The 18,700-nt window shown below is 39.4% G+C and overlaps 1 protein-coding gene across 26 annotated transcripts in view; it reads right to left on the minus strand.

Moving 5' to 3' along the window:
* ABLIM1 (actin binding LIM protein 1) overlaps positions 1 to 18,700 on the minus strand; it is a 295,489-nt gene that overhangs the window by 147,581 nt on the left and 129,208 nt on the right. For all 26 annotated transcript variants that reach the window (XR_016280053.1, XM_089509977.1, XM_089509974.1 and 23 more), the window contains exon 2: positions 9,511 to 9,645. Coding sequence is in view for 25 of the 26 variants with exons in the window: in XM_089509977.1 (XP_089366103.1) it covers positions 9,511 to 9,645 (135 nt within the window). In the remaining variant the exon portion in view is untranslated. The remainder of the gene's footprint in view (positions 1 to 9,510; positions 9,646 to 18,700) is intronic.

Here is an 18,700-nt window from a genome sequence, read left to right on the forward strand (position 1 = left end):
TGTAATAAAGGTTTCTTGTCAGATAAATTAGCATGACAGCTGTTATTTGGAATCTGAATAATAACTGGGCATGTCAGTGTCTCTCAGAGAACAAATTTCTAAACTCTGTTATACTTATTATGAATGGACAACACTGAATTGTCTTTCCAGTTGCTTGCAATGAGACTTGTCCATGTCCACAAGCAAAAGGATGGATGCAGCAGGCAGTCTGAAGCCAGTGGATTGGCTGATGAGGTAGAAATACTGTTGTTGTTGTTGTGTGCCTTCAAGTCGTTTCTGACTCATGGCAACACTAAGGCTCTATCATGAGGTTTTCCTGGCAAGTTTCTTTTGAGGGTGTTTGCCATTGCCTTTCTCTAAGGCTGAGAGAATATGACTTGCCCAAGGTCACCCAGTGGGTTTACTAGGGGACTGCAATTTTGTCTTTGTTAGATCAACAGAAAGACACCCATTTGTCCTGATGTTCCACTAGCTACTAACATCACGGATCGTGAGATGGAGAGCATATCTGTTAATATTCATATCCATTTGCCATATTCTTTGATCATATCCCCTCTTTAAAAAAGGCTGTCTCCTTTTGAAAACCCAGATTCTCACCATAGGTAACATAGTGTTTTAAAATCTGAACCTTTTAATCTAAAAGAGAATTTAACATTTTGAAAAGAATTCTGTGCACATTTTTGAATGCAGTACTATACCCAGACAGGGAAATAATATTTTGTTTTTGTTGTTTTGTTAGGTGACATTAAAATGTGCTTCTTAAATATAGTTATTCATTGCCCTTTCTCTAAATGCAAGGTTTGATCAGTTGCTGAGTAACTGAGATTCCTTGCATATTATCATGAAGAGTTCACTTCCTTGAGGATAAGTGCCACTATTTCTAGTGAGCGGCTCTTTATCAGCATTCAGCTGGAGCTAGAAATAGCCACAGCTTCTCCAATCATGCAGGACTGGCATAAAACACTAATGGGCACAGATGGTTTTCAACTGGTTCAGAATGGTTAGAAAATGCATAAAGACACAGAGGTCATCATAAAACATGAAGGGTATAGTTAAAGTCCATAGAGAGTTTGCTGACTGATTGATTTTTAACATAGAAGAAAATTTACCAGTATGGTTCAATTCCCTGCTTGGCCATGAAACCCACTGGGTGACCTTGGGCAAGTCACATGCTCTCAGCCTCATGGGAAGACAATAGCAAACATCTCCTGAACAAATCTTGCCAAGAAAACCCCATGATAGGTTCGCCTTAGGGTCACCGTAAGTCAGAAATGACTTGAAGGCACACAGTAACAAAAATGAATCTTTAAAAAAACATTTGATTTTAATTACTACCTTGGATTAGTAAAGAGAAGTTATGGTTAAAATCTAGAGCCTGTAAATGTTACCTGTTTGGATTACTATTCCCTAACCCACCCACCCACCCCCCCCCCCCCAGATTAAAATCTATAGCAGATTCACTACTCAACAGACATGGAAGCCATCAGCCTCTCATCAACACACATATATGTTTAATGTTGTAAACCGCCCGGATTGGTTCGCCACAGGGCGGTATATAAATAAAAATTTATTTATATTTATATTATATTATTATATCCCTTAAGAAAGAAGGAAGAATGACAGCATCATGAGATGTCACAACAGGGTTGTGTATCCTTCTATCGATTAAGAACTGCTGAGTAGCATTGCAATTTGCTATATAAACTGAACTATTGGCTTTATAAACACTTTAGTATACCATCACTTCTCCCACAGCAATTTTTTTAAAAAAAATTTTTTTTAAAAACAACAACACACACACACAGTGCAAGTAGAAAACCATTATAATATCACAATCCCAAAACATGATTGTTAGAAGTGTCAGATTGTTAGAAGTGTATCCTGGACAAGAGACTTGCCAGCAAGCAAAGCATCAATCTCAAGTCTGGCAGATGATCAGAAGAGTCTATCAACTGTTAATGGTGGAACACTTCTTTAGTCAAATATGCTGTTCTAGTCAATGACTCTCAACAACACTGGTATCAGTTAGGAGTTCTTGAAAATATTACAAGTGTGACATTTATTTTTCAAAATAACATAAATAGGGTGGGAGGACATGCAAGAGGGCCTTCTTGATAGCTGCTCCTAGGCTGGGGAATTCTCATCTACAAGAAGCTAGACTGGCCCTCTCTCTGGTCTTCTCCTCCCAACAGGTAGACATTTTTATTTAGGCAAGTTTTTGGTCTTATAAGGGGAAGGTGTGCTATACTTTTATTCTCATTGTTATGTTTTTCAGTACAATTTTAAATTAGTGGTATTTTAATAGGATTATACATTTGTTTTTTAACTGCTTTATCATAATCATTGTTTTTAAGATGTACTTTGTTTTTCATGTATGTTTTAATCTAATGAAGTGACATGGAATAATAATAATAAATAATAAATAAAATAATAGTAAAGCCACTTCTTAATTTATGCTATCCTTGGAAAGGTTATTTACTCTTCTCCAATGTGACTTTGGGTTGGCAGAAGCTCATATTGCAAATGATTAATCTGTCAACAGCTTATAAATATCTTCATCAACAAACATATCCAGCAATGCAAGTTATCCCCAAAGTTGGAAAGAGTGAGTATTCTAGCAAGTACAACAGGGTCAGTCATTTGCTGCCAACAGATATAGAATGCTATAATGGGAAAGACTCTAAGCCAAACAGCTATGCTAGGAAAGATTATATCAGGTAAAATCAGTGAAAGTAAAGCAAGGTTGAAAGGGACACAAAGCATACTCCTCCACTATCGAAGCAACTGTGACTCTTGTAAGTATGGGGAAATCCACCAGGATCCGTAAAATGAAAGAATTCAGGAATATATAGGGACATAAGGCAGGTCAGGTCAGCTAATCCAAATCAAGTCAAATGCTAGTTCCCTGGGAAAATGCTAGTACACTGGAAAAGTCTGTAGGTAGCTAGTGCATGAGATCTTTAAGGCCCCATACAGACAGGCCAAAATAAAGCTGGTTTGGGTCACTTTGGAGGTATGCTGTTTACATGATGCATGTATCCTAAGAGTCCGGAAGCTGTGCCAAAGCCATGCTCCAGTCTTAAGGACTGGAATGTGGCTTTGGCGCGGCTTCTGGAATCTTAGGACGCATGCATTATTTAAACAGCATACCTCCAAAATGACCCAAAGCAGCTTTATTTTGGGCCTTTCTGTATGGGGCCTAAGTGATTTTAACAGTAATTCATGTACCCCATCTATATTATAAATGTGTTTGAGCTATAAATAATAATTCAAAGTTAGCATTGGATATTGTCAGTCCATAACCTACATACAGTCTGTCAGTTAAAACTGTTACTGAATGTGTGTTTATTCCAAGGTAAGTCTAGCTGTGTTCTGCCAGGTTTACTCTCTGATAACCACTTTGTCTGAAAGCCACCACGGTGTATTGGTTTGAGTGTTGGACTATGACTCTGGAGATCAGGGTTCAATTCCCAGCTTGGCCTTAAAACACACTGAGTGACCTTGGGCAAGTCACATCCTCTCAGCTTCAGGGGAAGACAATGGCAAACTTCTTCTTCTGAATGACTCTATGGTCAACCTCAGGTGGAATTGAACTAGAGGACCTAGAAATTCATATTAATCAAATCTGTGGCTGATCAAATCCATGAAAAGGAAAGAGAAACCAGTGAATGTGGGGGGAGGGGCAACTGTAGTCCATCAAAAATGCACAGTGCTATTTGGAGAGATATGCTATCCTGATCCCGATTAAACAATGATGGACAGCTTTACATCAAGTGGTAGACTCTCAAAGACTTTACTTTTGCCATTATTTTCTCACTTTTGTTATTACTGTTTCCTTGTTTTCATATTTATATAAGATTTTTTACTTTATATATTTTCTGTGATTTTATTTGGAATGATGATATACACACATACACCATAGACCAGGTTGATTAACTTTTTGTGGTGTGTGGACAGCACTATTTTCTCATCTGTTGTTTGGTCTCAGATGCAGAAGACTGACCTTCATGATAGTTGTGCAGCAAAAGCATGTGAGGAGTATTTATTACAACTACAGAAACATGACATTTTCAAGAACCTCTTCCCCCACAAATAACTCCTAATAAAGAGTTCTCATCACATGTGATCACTAAAGTAAGTCCCACTTAAACTAGACCAGATCTTGGAAACAATAATTCCCCTCAGATTACAGCTCCCAGAATCCCCCAGCTGGTGCAGTCAGTGGTGATTCTCTGATAGGGGAGTTGTAGTTTCAAAGTAATATTTCAGTATAACTCTATGCTATGGAGGATTTGTGATGTGTAATGTAGGCCAAGAGAATTATGCAAAAACCTAAGTACAGTATTGGGGGGATGCCTTTGCACTTCTAGCAAGAAAGCTAGAGGGCCAAAATGCTAAATTTTCTGCAAAGCAGAAGTGAGCAGCACTGATTTTTTCTTAAGTCAATTGTTTCTACTTTTAGTTAGTAAAAAAATCCAAACTTTCCCCAATACTGCTTGAAAATCTTCAGAGATATCCCCAAGTGTCCTATCACCTTGCTGAATGACAAATTAAAAGCAGCATTCAGATAAAAAGGAAGACGCCTAACGAGACTGAAAAGACAGACCACTTTCATCCTCTTAATTTATGCAAGAGACAGAGTAGACAGAACAAGAAAAGTGTTAGTATCTTCTGCTTTGCAGTTTGGACCAAATAATGTCCTTAGACAAAGATAGACAGATATATTTAATCATCACTCTTCCTGAGAACCTCCAAGCATAATAACTTTACTAATACATACTGTATATAGATGAATATTATTTTAAACTGTTTCTTTAGAAACATTGGCTGGCATCGTGCATTGCAGTTACAGATTCATAATCTGGAGTTACAGGTCCATAACTGCTCTGTATTCAGATAGGCTATGTATACACAATTGTGGCAATATTGCCATAATCCATAAACACCCCGAAATCCACCTTAAGCTCAAAGGAGCTGCTTCAAGTAACAGAGGTGTGTGGCATGGATGAGTGTTGCATTTTAGGATGGCACAGCTAGCCTCCCCATGCCTCTGAGCCATGCAGCTAGACATCCTGAAGTGTCCCACACACCCACTTTGTAGATCTCTGTTGCTTGGACCAACTCCCTCAATTTTAAGATGGATTCCTTACGTTATTCATAATATGAATAACCTAAGTAAGATCTCGCCTATTAATTTTAAGAAATAAACGCATATGGGTTGTTTAAGAGGGGATAGGAGGGGAGATTCCGAGACAGTTGAAAATGTGCCTTCAGACAGAGGTCCTAATTCATCCTACTTCCTTCTTCACTTCTTCGTTCACCATAATCATAAAGTGGGCCCTTGGTACCTACTGGGGTTTTGTTCCAGGGCTTCCCATGGATGCCAAAATCTGTGGATGTTCACATTACATTAAACACAATAGCATAATAAAATAGTGTCCCTTGTGTAAAATGGGAAAATTAAGATTTGCTTTTTAGAATGTTTATATTTCTAAAAATATTTTCAAGCCGTGGCTTGAACCCGTGGATAAAAAATCCATGGCTATGGAGGACAGACTGTAGTTTGTTGTGACAAACATATTTAGAGTCTTTTCCCTGACAAGAGATTGTTCTACATTAGAATCAAAAACTGCAGTTTGAAATGATGTTCTGGTTCCGGCTAAGAGGCAAACTGCCTAATTTAGATGTCATGACAAATTATGATTATAGAAAACCCGGAAATGGATGGAAGGGACAACTCACCTAAGGGCAAGAAGACCACATGTGCCCACTATGCATTTCTAATGGCAAAAGTATAGTTCATAATGATGTCTGAACTAGGGCTATCTGATCACACTTGCCCATGCACAGTTTGTTTTCTTTGTCACTGACATAATCATGGCATTTGACAGATTTAAAACAGAGGGCATATCTGAGAATGCAAAATCTAAATCATTTGTGAGAATCAAGTTATGATAATGAGCAGCAGAAAAGCTATGTTGCATCTGGAGGCCATAATGATATGACTATAGAGCTACTAAAAACTGTGGCCCCTCCCCTCCTGTATGAACACAAGCCACAAGTACATTTTAGCTGATGCACTGTTGTGACTCCTTTGCTGAAGATCAATCTCCCATCCTTATGCAATAGAACAGAAAAGGGATAGAGAGGACAGCATAGATCTATCTGTGTGCAGGCATGCAGGAAGGAGAGAGACATATTTTCAAAAGAAATTGGATTAAGTGAAATTGAGCTTGACTAAGGAAGAAGTTTAAATAGAAGTTGGAACAAAAGATGAGCAAGTGTATCTCACACTAATGTAATGCTGTGAATAATATCCAGTAGATATCCCAAGTCAGTTGCACATACACATACAACTGGGAGGAAAAGTTTCATTCTAGCATGGATGGAGGATAAAAGTATTCTGGCAAAAAAAAAAAAAAAGGGGGGGGGACTTCTTGAGAGATAGCACTGAATGAATGGAAAGCAGACAGAAATCACTACCTGTACAATATGATTGTATGGAGTGGTTTTCATTTGGAGATTGCCTAGCTCAATCCCATGTAGCACACCAAAGACTTTCATATGTAACTCTCAATAGAGCAAATCCAGCTGGTGGTGATTCATGGTGATAAAGGGAGCATTAGATATCAATGTGAATCATGTCTGCATATCAAACCATGGGGCTTTGACCAAATGAACACTTTCACACATTACAAAATAGAAAAGAGAAGAGAGGTTCTGGAGTTATCACTAACCTGCATCTCTTCCAGACTCCATCCAGGCCCATAGCTAGGCTGGGGCAAGCAGAGCACCGCCCCGGGGGGGCCCAGCCAAAGCGGGCCCCACAGCGAGGGAGACAGGGAGACAGAGATACTTAGGCTGTATCTACACTGGAGAAATCACCTGGTTTGGCACCGCTTTCACTCTTTCCTGGCTCTAGGCTATGGAATTCTGGGAGTTGGGACCACAACAAATTCCAGCTCCCACCATAGCCTAGAGCCAGAAAAGAATGAAAGAGGTGCCAAACTGGGTGATTTCGCCAGTGTGGTTGCAGCCTCTCTCTCTCTCTCTGGTGTGTGTGCGCTCCCCTGCCCCTCCCAGGAGTTGGGATTTGTTGCTGGCCAGCTGGGCCCTTCTTATTTCTCTTCCTCCCCTCTTCTTCTTTCTCCCCTCTTCCTCCTCCTTCCTCCCCTCTTCTTCTTCATCCTCCTCTTCTTCTTCCTCTTCTTCCTTCTCCTCCTTCCTCCCCTTCCTCCTCCTCCTCTTCTTTTTTATCTTTCTCCTATTCTCCTTCTTTCTCTTCCTTTTCTTCTTTCTCCTCTTCTTCCCCTCTTCCTCCTCCTCCTCCTCCTTCCTCTTCCCCCTCCTCTTCTGTTGTTGTTGTTGTGTGCCTTCTACTCCTTTCCAACTTATGGCAACCCTAAAGAGTTTCCTTGGCAAGTTTCTTGGGGGGGTTGCCTTTACCTTCCGCTGAGAGGCTGAGAGAGTGTGACTTGCTGCCCAAAGTTACCCAGTGGGCTTGGATGGCCGAGCTGGGATTTGAATCCTGGCCTCCCATTGTCCTAGGTCACTACACCATGCTGGACCCTCCATCCACTGCACTTAAAGATACAATACTCAGTTATTATTTGTTGTTGTGTACCTTCAAGTTGTTTTCCACCTTATGGAGACCCTAAAGCAAACCTATCCTGGGGTTTGCTTGGCAAGATTTGTTCAGAGTAGGTTTGCCATGGCTTTCTGCTGAGGAGGCTGAGAGTGTGTGACTTGCCTGAGGTCACCCAATAGGCAGGGAATCGAACTCTGGTCTCTGGAGCCCTAGTCCAACACACAAACCACACAAAGCTACATCCCAATCTTCTATCCAGGAAGAATGTCAAAATGTCCTCCATTTTGAGCATGACCGAGAAACCAGTAAGAATGAAACCAGGCTGTGTGAAATAAAATCTACCACAAGTCTAAATTCATGTATCTTAGCAATGTGTTTATACAGTACTGATAAATCTGTCCACAACTGTCCCAAGACTTTTGCTATTTGTAGAGACAGCATGACATAATGGTTTAAGCATTGGACAACAACTCTAGAGATCATGGTTAGATTCCCTGCTCACCCATGAAACACACTGAGGGACATTGGGAACATCACGTACCCTCAGTCCCAGAAAACCTCATGACGCATTCATCCTAGGGCAGCGGTTCTCAAACTGTGGGTTGCAACCCCTTTGGGAGTCTAACAACCCTTTCACAGGGGTTGCCTAAGACCATCAGAAAACATATATTTCCGATGGTCTTAGGAACTGAGACAAAAATAATTTTATGGTTGGGGGTCACCACAACATGAGGAACTGTATTAAAAGGTTGCGGCATTAGGAAGGTTGAGAACCACTGTCCTAGGGTCACCGTAAGTCAGAAATAACTTGGAGGTATACAATAACAAAAATAAATTGTATTTTTGCAGCTCTTTTTACTGTGTAAAACAATAGTATACTGAATGTTCAAGAGCTGATCAAAATAATGTTATCTTTCTCCAACCCTGGTTTTCTATGGGATAATGATTTCATACCCTATCCAGTGAGAGAAGAGGGAAATGAGTTGGCTGAAAATACAAGAAGGGGTGACACTAGTGGCCTTTGCAATATCTCTGATTTCTTTACTTCCTCCACTTTACATGTGTGCACATGCAGATCAGAAGTCAACTGCAATATCCTTCCTTTGCACTAAGTTCCAGGCAAGATGTTGTCTTTTTAAATCCTTTACAGAACAGACTTTTAAAATTGCTTTTTGCTATTCATCTTGAGATATTATGGAAAGCCTATCCATTAAACAAAATCAGAAAGAAGTGATTATTTGCAATTGCTCCAGAAACAGAAAATCAATACTTTACAAAATCTCAAAACCTAGCAATGTAAAATCCATATTAATCAGAAACATGCAAAACTGTTAGAACTACTATCTTCTTTGGATGGTTATCAAGATGCTGAATTTCTTTCCAGGTGCCAAAATAGGCTTCCCACAAAATCATTACTATCAATCACACAGCATTAATTACTCATCAGTCAAGAGTGATTGATTGACTGATTCATTCTTTCATTGATTAGTTTTCTTTCCCATCCTATCTATCCCCGGGATTCTATTCTTTACTTTCACAACAAACTCTGTGGGAAGATTAACCTCAGCCTATTGGGTAAAACCAGCCCTACTGACAATACATCATACCACACCATTGCACATTCAAGGGGTGTTCTTTCTCGTATTATCAGAAATGAAACAACAGTTCCCACAGTTCTAAGCTGCCATGGCCACTGACCATGCTACATTGTGGATTCTAGGAACCATAATCCAAAGGAGTAACTTTTTTCAAATTCAGCCTATTATGCTTTTCAAGTAGTTCTGAGATTTGTCTTCGTATAACCTGGATTCCATAAAAGGGAGCAAGAGAGGAAAAGGCCACATGAACTCCTCTGTATAAAGAGTAGTAAAAAATCTAAATGGATCAATTGACAGCCTTGCAGTAAAAATGTGATTACATACCTTTGCAAGTAAAACATTTGATGTGAAAATGCCGGGCCTGGACACGGAGAACTTCACCTTTACATGGCTCACCACATTTATGGCAGTGGATAACTGGCTTCTCCGTGGAGTGATGAGGCTCCTGAGGATGGGCCACTGTATAATAATAATAACAACAATAAATTAGATGCAGTGGATTTTCTTTCAAATTGTTTCAGCTTCTCAAAAAAAAAAAAAAAGTACAAAGAGACATATTTTAACAAGCAGCACACCATGACAACACTGACTGGCTTGGTAGGGAGCTGTGCAAAAGTCATTGAGGAAGCTACCTGAAACATCCGTTACTCTACAAAGTTCCTGATATATTTTCTCATACCAGTTCTCATATTTGAGTCCTTATTGTTTGCCAGAAACATTGGTCCTGACCATTTGAAAGCTTGTGTCTTCTCATATGATGCTGGGGTTAGTCTACACGTAAATGTATTATGTGAACTGCTGTGGATTTTCGCACATTCACTTTGATAGTTAATTGCCTTCACTTTCCTATGCAAATTCACATCATTTACCCTCCCTCTAACTAAAATGTGCAGCCATTCAAATCTATGCAAATCAGATTGACAGCCACAAGTGCAATAATGCACATTTCTGTGGATTTCCACAACTCCAGTAAAAATTGCAAAGCTTTTTTTCCTAGAGATTTTAATGGGTTTTTCACACACACACACACACACACACACACACACACAAAGCCCAAATCACATATGGTCAGATTGTGTTCAACTGACTGGAATGGGGAGTATTTTAATCATGTAGATAACAGGATTTTTGAGAGGGAGGGCTTTCTTTCTGTCCTAACATCCTCCCAGGCGCTTCTGGTGATGACAGGAAGGAGAGCTTTTTTGTTGACTATTCCTAGACTCTAGCTCCCTCTCAAGGGAAGCTTGGTTGCCCCCACATTCCTTTCACCTTCAGCCTTTCACTGGCGGGCACAACAGAATGTGCTATCAGTGTGCTGTTTATATATGTGCTTTATATATTTTTTAATGTTTTAAACTAATGTCTTACATGTCTTAATCATTTAATGCTTATTAAGCTTTTGTATAAGATATACAAATGAGCACTAAAATTAGAATAATCCAAGCCATTATATTCCCCATCACCATGTACAGATGTAAGAGCTGGACAATGAAGGGGGCAGATAAGAAGAAAATTCCTTTCAGATATGGTGCTGGAGAATAATGCTGAGGATTCTGTGGACATCCAAAAAGACAAACAAATGGGTCCTTGAACAGATCAAGCCAGAAATTTTCCTGGAGGCCAAGATGATTAAGTTGAGGGTGTCCTATGTTGGCCACATCATGAGAAGGTATGACTCATTAGAAAAAACAATAATGCTAGGTAAGGTGGAGGGAGGTAGAAGGAGAGTAAGACCAGATGCCAGATAGTTAGACTCAATTAGGGAGGTCTTGGGTCTGAATTTGCAGGACCTAGGCAGTGTAGTGGAGGATAGAAAGTCCTGGGGGTGTCTTATCCACAGGGCCACCATGAGTCAGGGTAGATTTGAAGATAGTTAACAACAGTAATTTTCAGAGAAAAATGAAATATAAATCAAATACACAAAGAAATGTTTCATCTTCTCCTGAAGGTTTCAATCTAGTTGTCCCATGTAGCTACAGGGGCATAGTGAGGACCGTTCCCCTGAAATAGAATTTGGCTCTCTACTGGAATTTTCCTTTAGTCCCAATTTCTAGTCTTGCAGACAGTGAGATACTGTAAATCACTCACACCTAGAACTCTTGTATTTGCTCTGTTTGCATTCCCTTGGTAATGTTGCCTGCCTCTTTTCTTTGGATGCCTAAACTGTAATTCCTAAAGGTTCAATTAAAGTTTTACTGCAATGGTAGCAACAGTAGGACTGAAGGAAAGTTTCATTTGGGGGCAGAATTCTTATGTGGAGGGAGAATGCGCTCATTATAGTCCCTCCCACCCAACTCATTATTCATATGTACTTCAGCTAAAAGAAGCCATAAATGTTATTGGTGGAGTTTTGTTTGTAGACGTTTTCTGGATCTTGTTTAAGGAGGTGCAAACCACATAGTTAGCACGTGCCTAATTCATTCCCGCTGAAAGTCATATGCTTTTGCCTAAATCATGCTTAAATTGATAAATACATTATTTCACACTCTAATGATTCATGTTTTGAATTAGCCCTCCTTTTTCTTTTGTAGTTTGTCCATTACTTGATTTTTATGAAAATATTTTTCAGCAAGAAAAAAAATCAAATATCCACACTTTATTTAAAAGAGAAAACACTATATATACTGAGAGTACTGTAAGTAAAATAAAGATATAAACTTTGATTTCCCTACACCAGTTGCTATTTCAAACTCTACTACATGTTGATAGTTTTAATGCCTGTTATATCTTGTCTGGTTTTAGCTCAATTCCCCTCCTTCACATTTTTTCAGATTTACTTTGAACTGTGCCTATATGTTAACTTTTGTATTTACTTCTCTGTTTTTAATGTGTTGTATTCATCTGTTTTCAGATATGTGCACTTTTACCATATCATTGTTCTATTTTATAATAATTGTACAAGCCCTATATATAACTGATATCAGTAGTGTTTTATAGAAACAAATAGTAAAAGACTGTAATAGCTTCCTATTTTAAATATTGTATAAGAACATGAAATGTGTTCTCCCCCACCCCATTCCTGATAGGTTTCTGGTTTTCTATTTTGAGTGCCTTGTTATTTAATCCATGAGTACAGAGAACACTGAAGGGAATGTCCCTTAATATTTTAATTAGCAATTATTTCTAAATAAGACCTCAGCAGCACACAGCCTTTGGTGAACTCTTCCTAATCTTTAAGAAATGAAGTTCTATTTATGGAGTACAAGAGTTTAGTTAATAGCTTTCTCCAGAAAGACTACTGCGTTTCACTGGTAACTGAGGTAGAACTGTATTTCTGAAAGGGGTAGACAAGAAGGTAGTGGCCATTCATTTACAAAATGTTACAAACGAAAGAATCCCTCAGGATCCTGCATACATGAAAACAACAAGCATTATGAGGCACTCTTCTGAGCTCAAAAAACTATATTAGTGGTAGATCTCAGTGGCTTTCAACCAACCCTTTGTGACATGGATGTACTGCAATAACTGTACTGAAGATCTCACAAAGTGTTTTGTATGTCCCACTTGAGTGCTATACATTTTGTAATAAGCAGTCTTGAAGTCACATGGATTACTCAAATATTATTTAATTCATCTTGGTACATATGTCTAGTATTTCTGTCTTCAGAATCTTCCTAAGAGCTTGCCTAAAGCCACACAAGCCTATGGTGGAGGATGCTTGACCCAACTCTTCCAAGCTGTATCCATACTGGAGTAATAATCCGGCTTGACACCACTTTTAACTGCCATGACTCAGTGCTATGGAATTCTAGGAACTGTAGTTTTGTGAGACATTTAACCATCTCTGTCAGAGTGTTCTGGTGCCACAATATACAACTACCAGGGTTCCCCAGCCAGGGCAGTTAAAGCAATGCCAAAATGAATTATTTCTGCAGTCCCATACACAGGTCTAATCATCTACCCAAAATAAACTGTAGCTTTCAAATGTTCTATCCCCATTGTCAGCCTCACCCTCAAAATGAGATTTGCATTTAAATAAAAACAAATGTTCTCTTTTATACATTCTTTGTTCTTTTGTCCATTTTTCTGCTCTTTTGTACTTTCTGTTTATATGGCGTTTCATCATCTCTTCTTTCTCTTCCTGTCAATAAAAGGTTATCATGATGCAGCTGGCGTGACCCATTTTAGCAGACTGCCAGATGTTGACCACAACCCACGGACTGGACATGAATGCACTAAATCACAGTAGCTTTCTGTTGCTTATTCTGCAACTTAATGTCATGACTGCACAAAATGTGAAGAAACAATAATAGAATCGTAGAATCATAGAGTTGGAAGACACCACAAGGGCCATTCAGTCCAACCCCTTGCCATGCGGGAACTCTCAATTAAAGCATCCCCGACAGACGGCCATCAAGCCTCTGTTTAAAGACCTCCAAAGAAGGAGACTCCACTACATTTCGAGGGAATGTGTTCCACTGTTGAACAGCCCTTATTGCCAGGAAGTCCATTCTAATGTTTAGGTGGAATCTCTTTTCCTGTAGCTTGCATCCATTGTTCCGGGCCCTGTTCTCTGAAGTAGCAGAAAACAAGCTTTGTCCTACAATAACCTATTAATTGTTCATCAAGCCATATTGATATAGCCATGGAATATCAAACTGGATTACTAAGAGACTAGGCAAAAATTCATCTCATTTTATCAACAGTCAGAAATATTGTTCATTCAACAACATTATCATCTATTACTAGCATCATCTGAACTGATCCCCAATAAAGACCTAACTGACAGTCCTACAAAGAACCATTTATTTGTAGTGTTCTGTATTGAAGATACTAATTACTTATTAGTGACAGAGATTTCTTTATCAATGGAAAATTTAGAATCATACAAAAATGGTGAAAAAGTAAAAGCTCAGCCAATGGATCCAGACAATCAAGTTTAAGTCAGTAGAGCCAGTTAAACCAGTTACAATAGAGGCGCTGTTGCCTCTGGGGTGACCATGCTTATTGGGCCTATATCTTTGGTCAAACAGGTTTAGCAGGTTTTTTGAAACAGCACAAAAATCTACAAAATGCATATGGTCACAGAAGATAATAGAATAGTAAATAATATGCACTTGTGCACTTGTGTGTGTGTTGTGAATCCCCTCTGAATGCAGTAATTACATGAACGAATTATACAAATAAAATGGATTGGCATTAAAAGCAATGGTTCTGTCATCACATTCATTTGCCTCAAAATACTCTTTGTATGGAGCTTATGGATCCCCATCCATAATGGATTCCAGCTGTTCACATACTCTCTCTACTGAAAGATATTTGAGTGTTCAGTATTATATTTTAGGCAATAAATCACAGATGTTAGGATTGATCTCTAGATGTCACATTCACATACGTCATGTAAAACAGGGGGAAATGCCAGTCTGGAAACAGAATGGAGCTAAGTATAACAGTAAATAGGCCATGAGACAAGGCATTTTTTATTTATGGTCTCCAGCTTTCCAAGCAGGACATATGGCATAAGTCAGTGATGGAACCTGCAAGTGGTAATTCTTGTTGTTGTTGTTGTGTGCTTTCATGTTATTTCCAACTCATGGCAACCCTAGGGCAAACATATCATGCGGTTCTCTGGGAAAATTACTTCATAGGTGGTTTGCCATTGAGGCTATGAGAGTATGACTTGCCCAAGGTCAACCAGTGGGTTTACTTGGCCAAGCCAGGATTGTACCTTGGTTACATCTATAAATAGTATGTGCCATCTCTTTATTATCATCAAAAGGTGAAGAAAACAGATTTATCCAATCCACACAAACAAAATGTCACTTCCTATCCAGACAAAACAGCTCAATTTAACAAGTATCATTTTGAATTCCAATTCAAACATCTCCACAAAGCTGTCTGGACCTATGATGCACAAGCCTTAGGGACTGTAAAGCAAACGAAACAGCCTAAGGATGGCTCCAGAAGTTATGACAGTCCTGTCTATGAATTACCACATCAGATCTGCCAATGGTATCAAAAGAAGCAGGGCAATCAGAATGTTCCAGACATAAAAAAGAAATTGAAAAAAAGAGAAGCAGTAAGATAACAGAGATCTAGGGGGTAGGTCCTAGAAGTGCTGATTTCATGATCAATAGTGTCCTTTTCATGACCAGCTATTTCTCACAGGCTCAACTGTAATTTAGTCATCTGAAATGGGCATGGATGATACTCAAAGGAGCATGCAAGTATTTTCATACTAAGAAAAGAAATTGTTTTTCCCTGAATGTATCAGCACATACCTTCAAAATTCACTAACTGTGGTAAAAATGAGTTTCCTGTGCAGTACTAAATTATTCCTACAGACTTCAGGAGTAAAAGAGTTTATTAGTAACCACACACACTATCAGATTTTTCCCCACAGAAGTCTTGACATAATCAGTAAATGCATCAATATGATCTTTGAAAGCTACATCTAACATACTGCTATTGCTCAGATATTATTTCCTACTGTTGCATTTTTTTCACATTTTCTCTGCAACCATGAGACCTAGTCCTCCTCGTTTTTTCACCCTTCACAGATTATGGACTGCTATTCTAATCATCCCCAACCAGCATTAGAATAATAGACTCAAAGACCTGGAAAACCCCCACAAGCGCCATCCAGTCCAAGTCCCTGTCATGCACAAGCAAAGCACTCCCAACAGATAGCCATCCAGCCTCTGTTTAAATGCCTTCATAGGAGACTCTACCACATTTCAAGACAGTTTATACCACTGTCAAACAGCTCTTTCCATCAGGAAGTTCTTCCTAATGTTGAGGTGGAATCTCCTTTCATTGAAGCAGCAGAAAACAAGCTTTCTTCATCTTCAATATGACATTTTTTCAAATATTTAAACATGGCTATCATGTCATCTCTTAACTGGCTCTTCTCCAGGCTAAACTTACCCAACTCCCTAAGCCACTCCTCATAGAGAATGGTTTCCAAATCTTTTACCATTTTGGTTTCTCTCTCCTGCATACGTTCTCTCTCCTGCATACATTTCAATATCCTCCTTGAATTATGGTCTCCAGTATTAGACACAATGTTCCAGGTGAGGTCTGACCAAAGCAGAATAGAGTGGTACTATTACATTGCTTAATCTAAACACTATATTCCTATTGATGCAGCCTAGAATTGCATTGGCATTCTTAGCTGCCACATCATGTTGCTGACTCATGTTCAGCCCATGGTCTGTTAGGACTGCTATATAACTTTGACATGTACTGTTGTCAAGTCAGGTGTCACCCATCCTATTTCTGTGCTTTCCTTTTTTTTTTCTCCCTAAGTGAAGTATCTTACATTTCTCCTGTTGAAATTTATTTTGTTAGTTTTGGCCCAGTTTTCTAATCTACTAAGGTCATTTTAAATTCTGATCTTGTCTTCTGGGGAGTTAGCTAACCATCCTAATTTGTTGTCATCTGCAACTTTGATAAGCATGCCCTCTACTTCATCATCATCATCATCATCATCATCATCATCATCATCATCATATTATTATTATTATTATTATTATTAACCTTTATTTATAAAGCACTGTAAATTTACATCTGAGGCCCTTTACAGACCAGCCTAAAAGGCCGGCCAGGAGGCAGAGTCGGAGCACAGCATACTGACAATGAACGCCTGACTCTACCCCCACCCCAGGGTGCCCTGATCCCAAGCGCCACTCCAGGCAGCATGCAGCATCATGGACTGTTCCAGTGCTGTGTCCAGATGACTCAGCACTGAAGGGGCCCCATACAGCTGTGCCACCATAGCTATGATGCCCTTTTGAGAGCACAAAAAGGAACTGCTTTTTGTGGCTCCTATTTGCGACCTCGGAAGTCTGAATCAGGGGCACAGCATGAGGTTACCACGGCCCCAATCTGGCACAAAAAGGGGTGGTGTGTAGAGCCCCTAAGTTATTTATAAAGACACTGAGTAGTACTGGGCCCAGTACAAAACACTGTGGTACCCCACTAGTTACTTCTCTCTAGGATGAAGAGGAACCATTGGTGTGCATCCCTTGGGTTCAATCAGTCAACCTATTACAGATCCACCTAACAATAACATTGTCTAGCCCACATTTTACCAGCTTGTTTGCAAGAATAGTATGGAAACCTGTCAAAGGCCTTACTGATATCAAGACATGCTACATTCACAGCATTCCTTTAATCTAGCAAGCTTGTAATCTTATCAAAAAAAGAGGTAAGATTAGTTTGGCATGACCTGCTTTTGACCAACCCATGTTGACTTTTAGTGATCATTGCATTACTTTCTAAGGGCTTACAGACTGTCTGTTTAATGATCTGCTCTAGAATCTTTCCTGGTATTGATGTCAGGCTGATTGGGCAGTAATTATTTGGGTTCTCTCTTTTTCTTCTTTCTAAAGATGGCGGCATTTGCCCTCTTCCACCGGCTGACACTTCTCCAGAAGTTCTCAAAGATAATTGCCCATAAATTTGATATTACTCCTGTCAATTCTTCCAATACTCTTAGATGTAATTCATCTGGCCCTGGAGACAAATTCATCTAGAGTAGCCAAGTATTCCTACACTACCTCATTACTTATTCTGTGCTGCATTTCCCTTACCAAATCATCTGCTCCATTTTCCCCAGGTTGAGCACCATTCTCCTTTTGGAAAAAGACCAAGGCAAAGAAAGTGTTGAAGAATTTTGTCTTTTCTTTGTCCCATGTTAGCATTTTGCCATCTTCTCCATTTCTTGTTCATCCTATTACTATGGAAATAATCCATAAAGCCCCCCCCCCTTTTTTTTTTAAACCTTTCTAGCAAGTCTGAGCTCATTCTGCAATTCCCCAGTCAACTAGGTAGAAATGATAGGGCTTGTCACATCCAGAATGCAATTAGTTGGGGAAGACTAGACTACCAAATTATTCATGCTAAGTTTTAATAGCAACATTTTATTTGCCAGACCAAGTTCACAGCCCCTTCCTTAGACATAACAATTTCACACAATCCCTTTGACTCTTCCTTCTGTTCCTGTCCTTGCCATATATTAGAGATAGACTCTTCACTGGCACTGATAAGATGCTGCTGTACTGAAGGAAAATAAACTCCAAGGACAGTACAGTACAAATAAATTCTAGGGACAGGGCATTGGAGGGGGGTGTACCTCTAATATATATTAACATTTTTGTCTCTTATGTGTTTCTCATAATCCCCTCTCTGCCAGTCTCTCTGATAGCAACAATGGCAGAACCAGCTGAAGTCACCATTGCCCTGTAATTTGACATGCAGCTGGCTCCAGCTCCTTCAGAAAGAAGCTAATAGCTGAAAACCTTTACCCCACTGGAAATATATATTACATGACAAAGCTTCCTAATGCCAGAGGTGACCTTGCATTCAGCAGAAAGGAGAGGCAGAGAGCAATACAAAAAGGAAACACAGGCCTGTTACAGACAGCCAAAATAAAGCTGCTTCGAGTCACAGTGGAGGTATGGTGTTTCAATGATGCATGCGTCCTAAGAGTCTAGAAGTCGCACCAAAGCCATGCTCCAGACTGGAGCATGGCTTTGGTGTGGCTTCTGGACTCTTAGGACACTTGCATCAT

Source organism: Sceloporus occidentalis, unplaced genomic scaffold, assembly GCF_023333645.1.
Source record: "Sceloporus occidentalis isolate IW3139 unplaced genomic scaffold, rSceOcc1.0.p SCAF_2, whole genome shotgun sequence".
Lineage (NCBI taxonomy): Eukaryota > Metazoa > Chordata > Lepidosauria > Squamata > Phrynosomatidae > Sceloporus > Sceloporus occidentalis.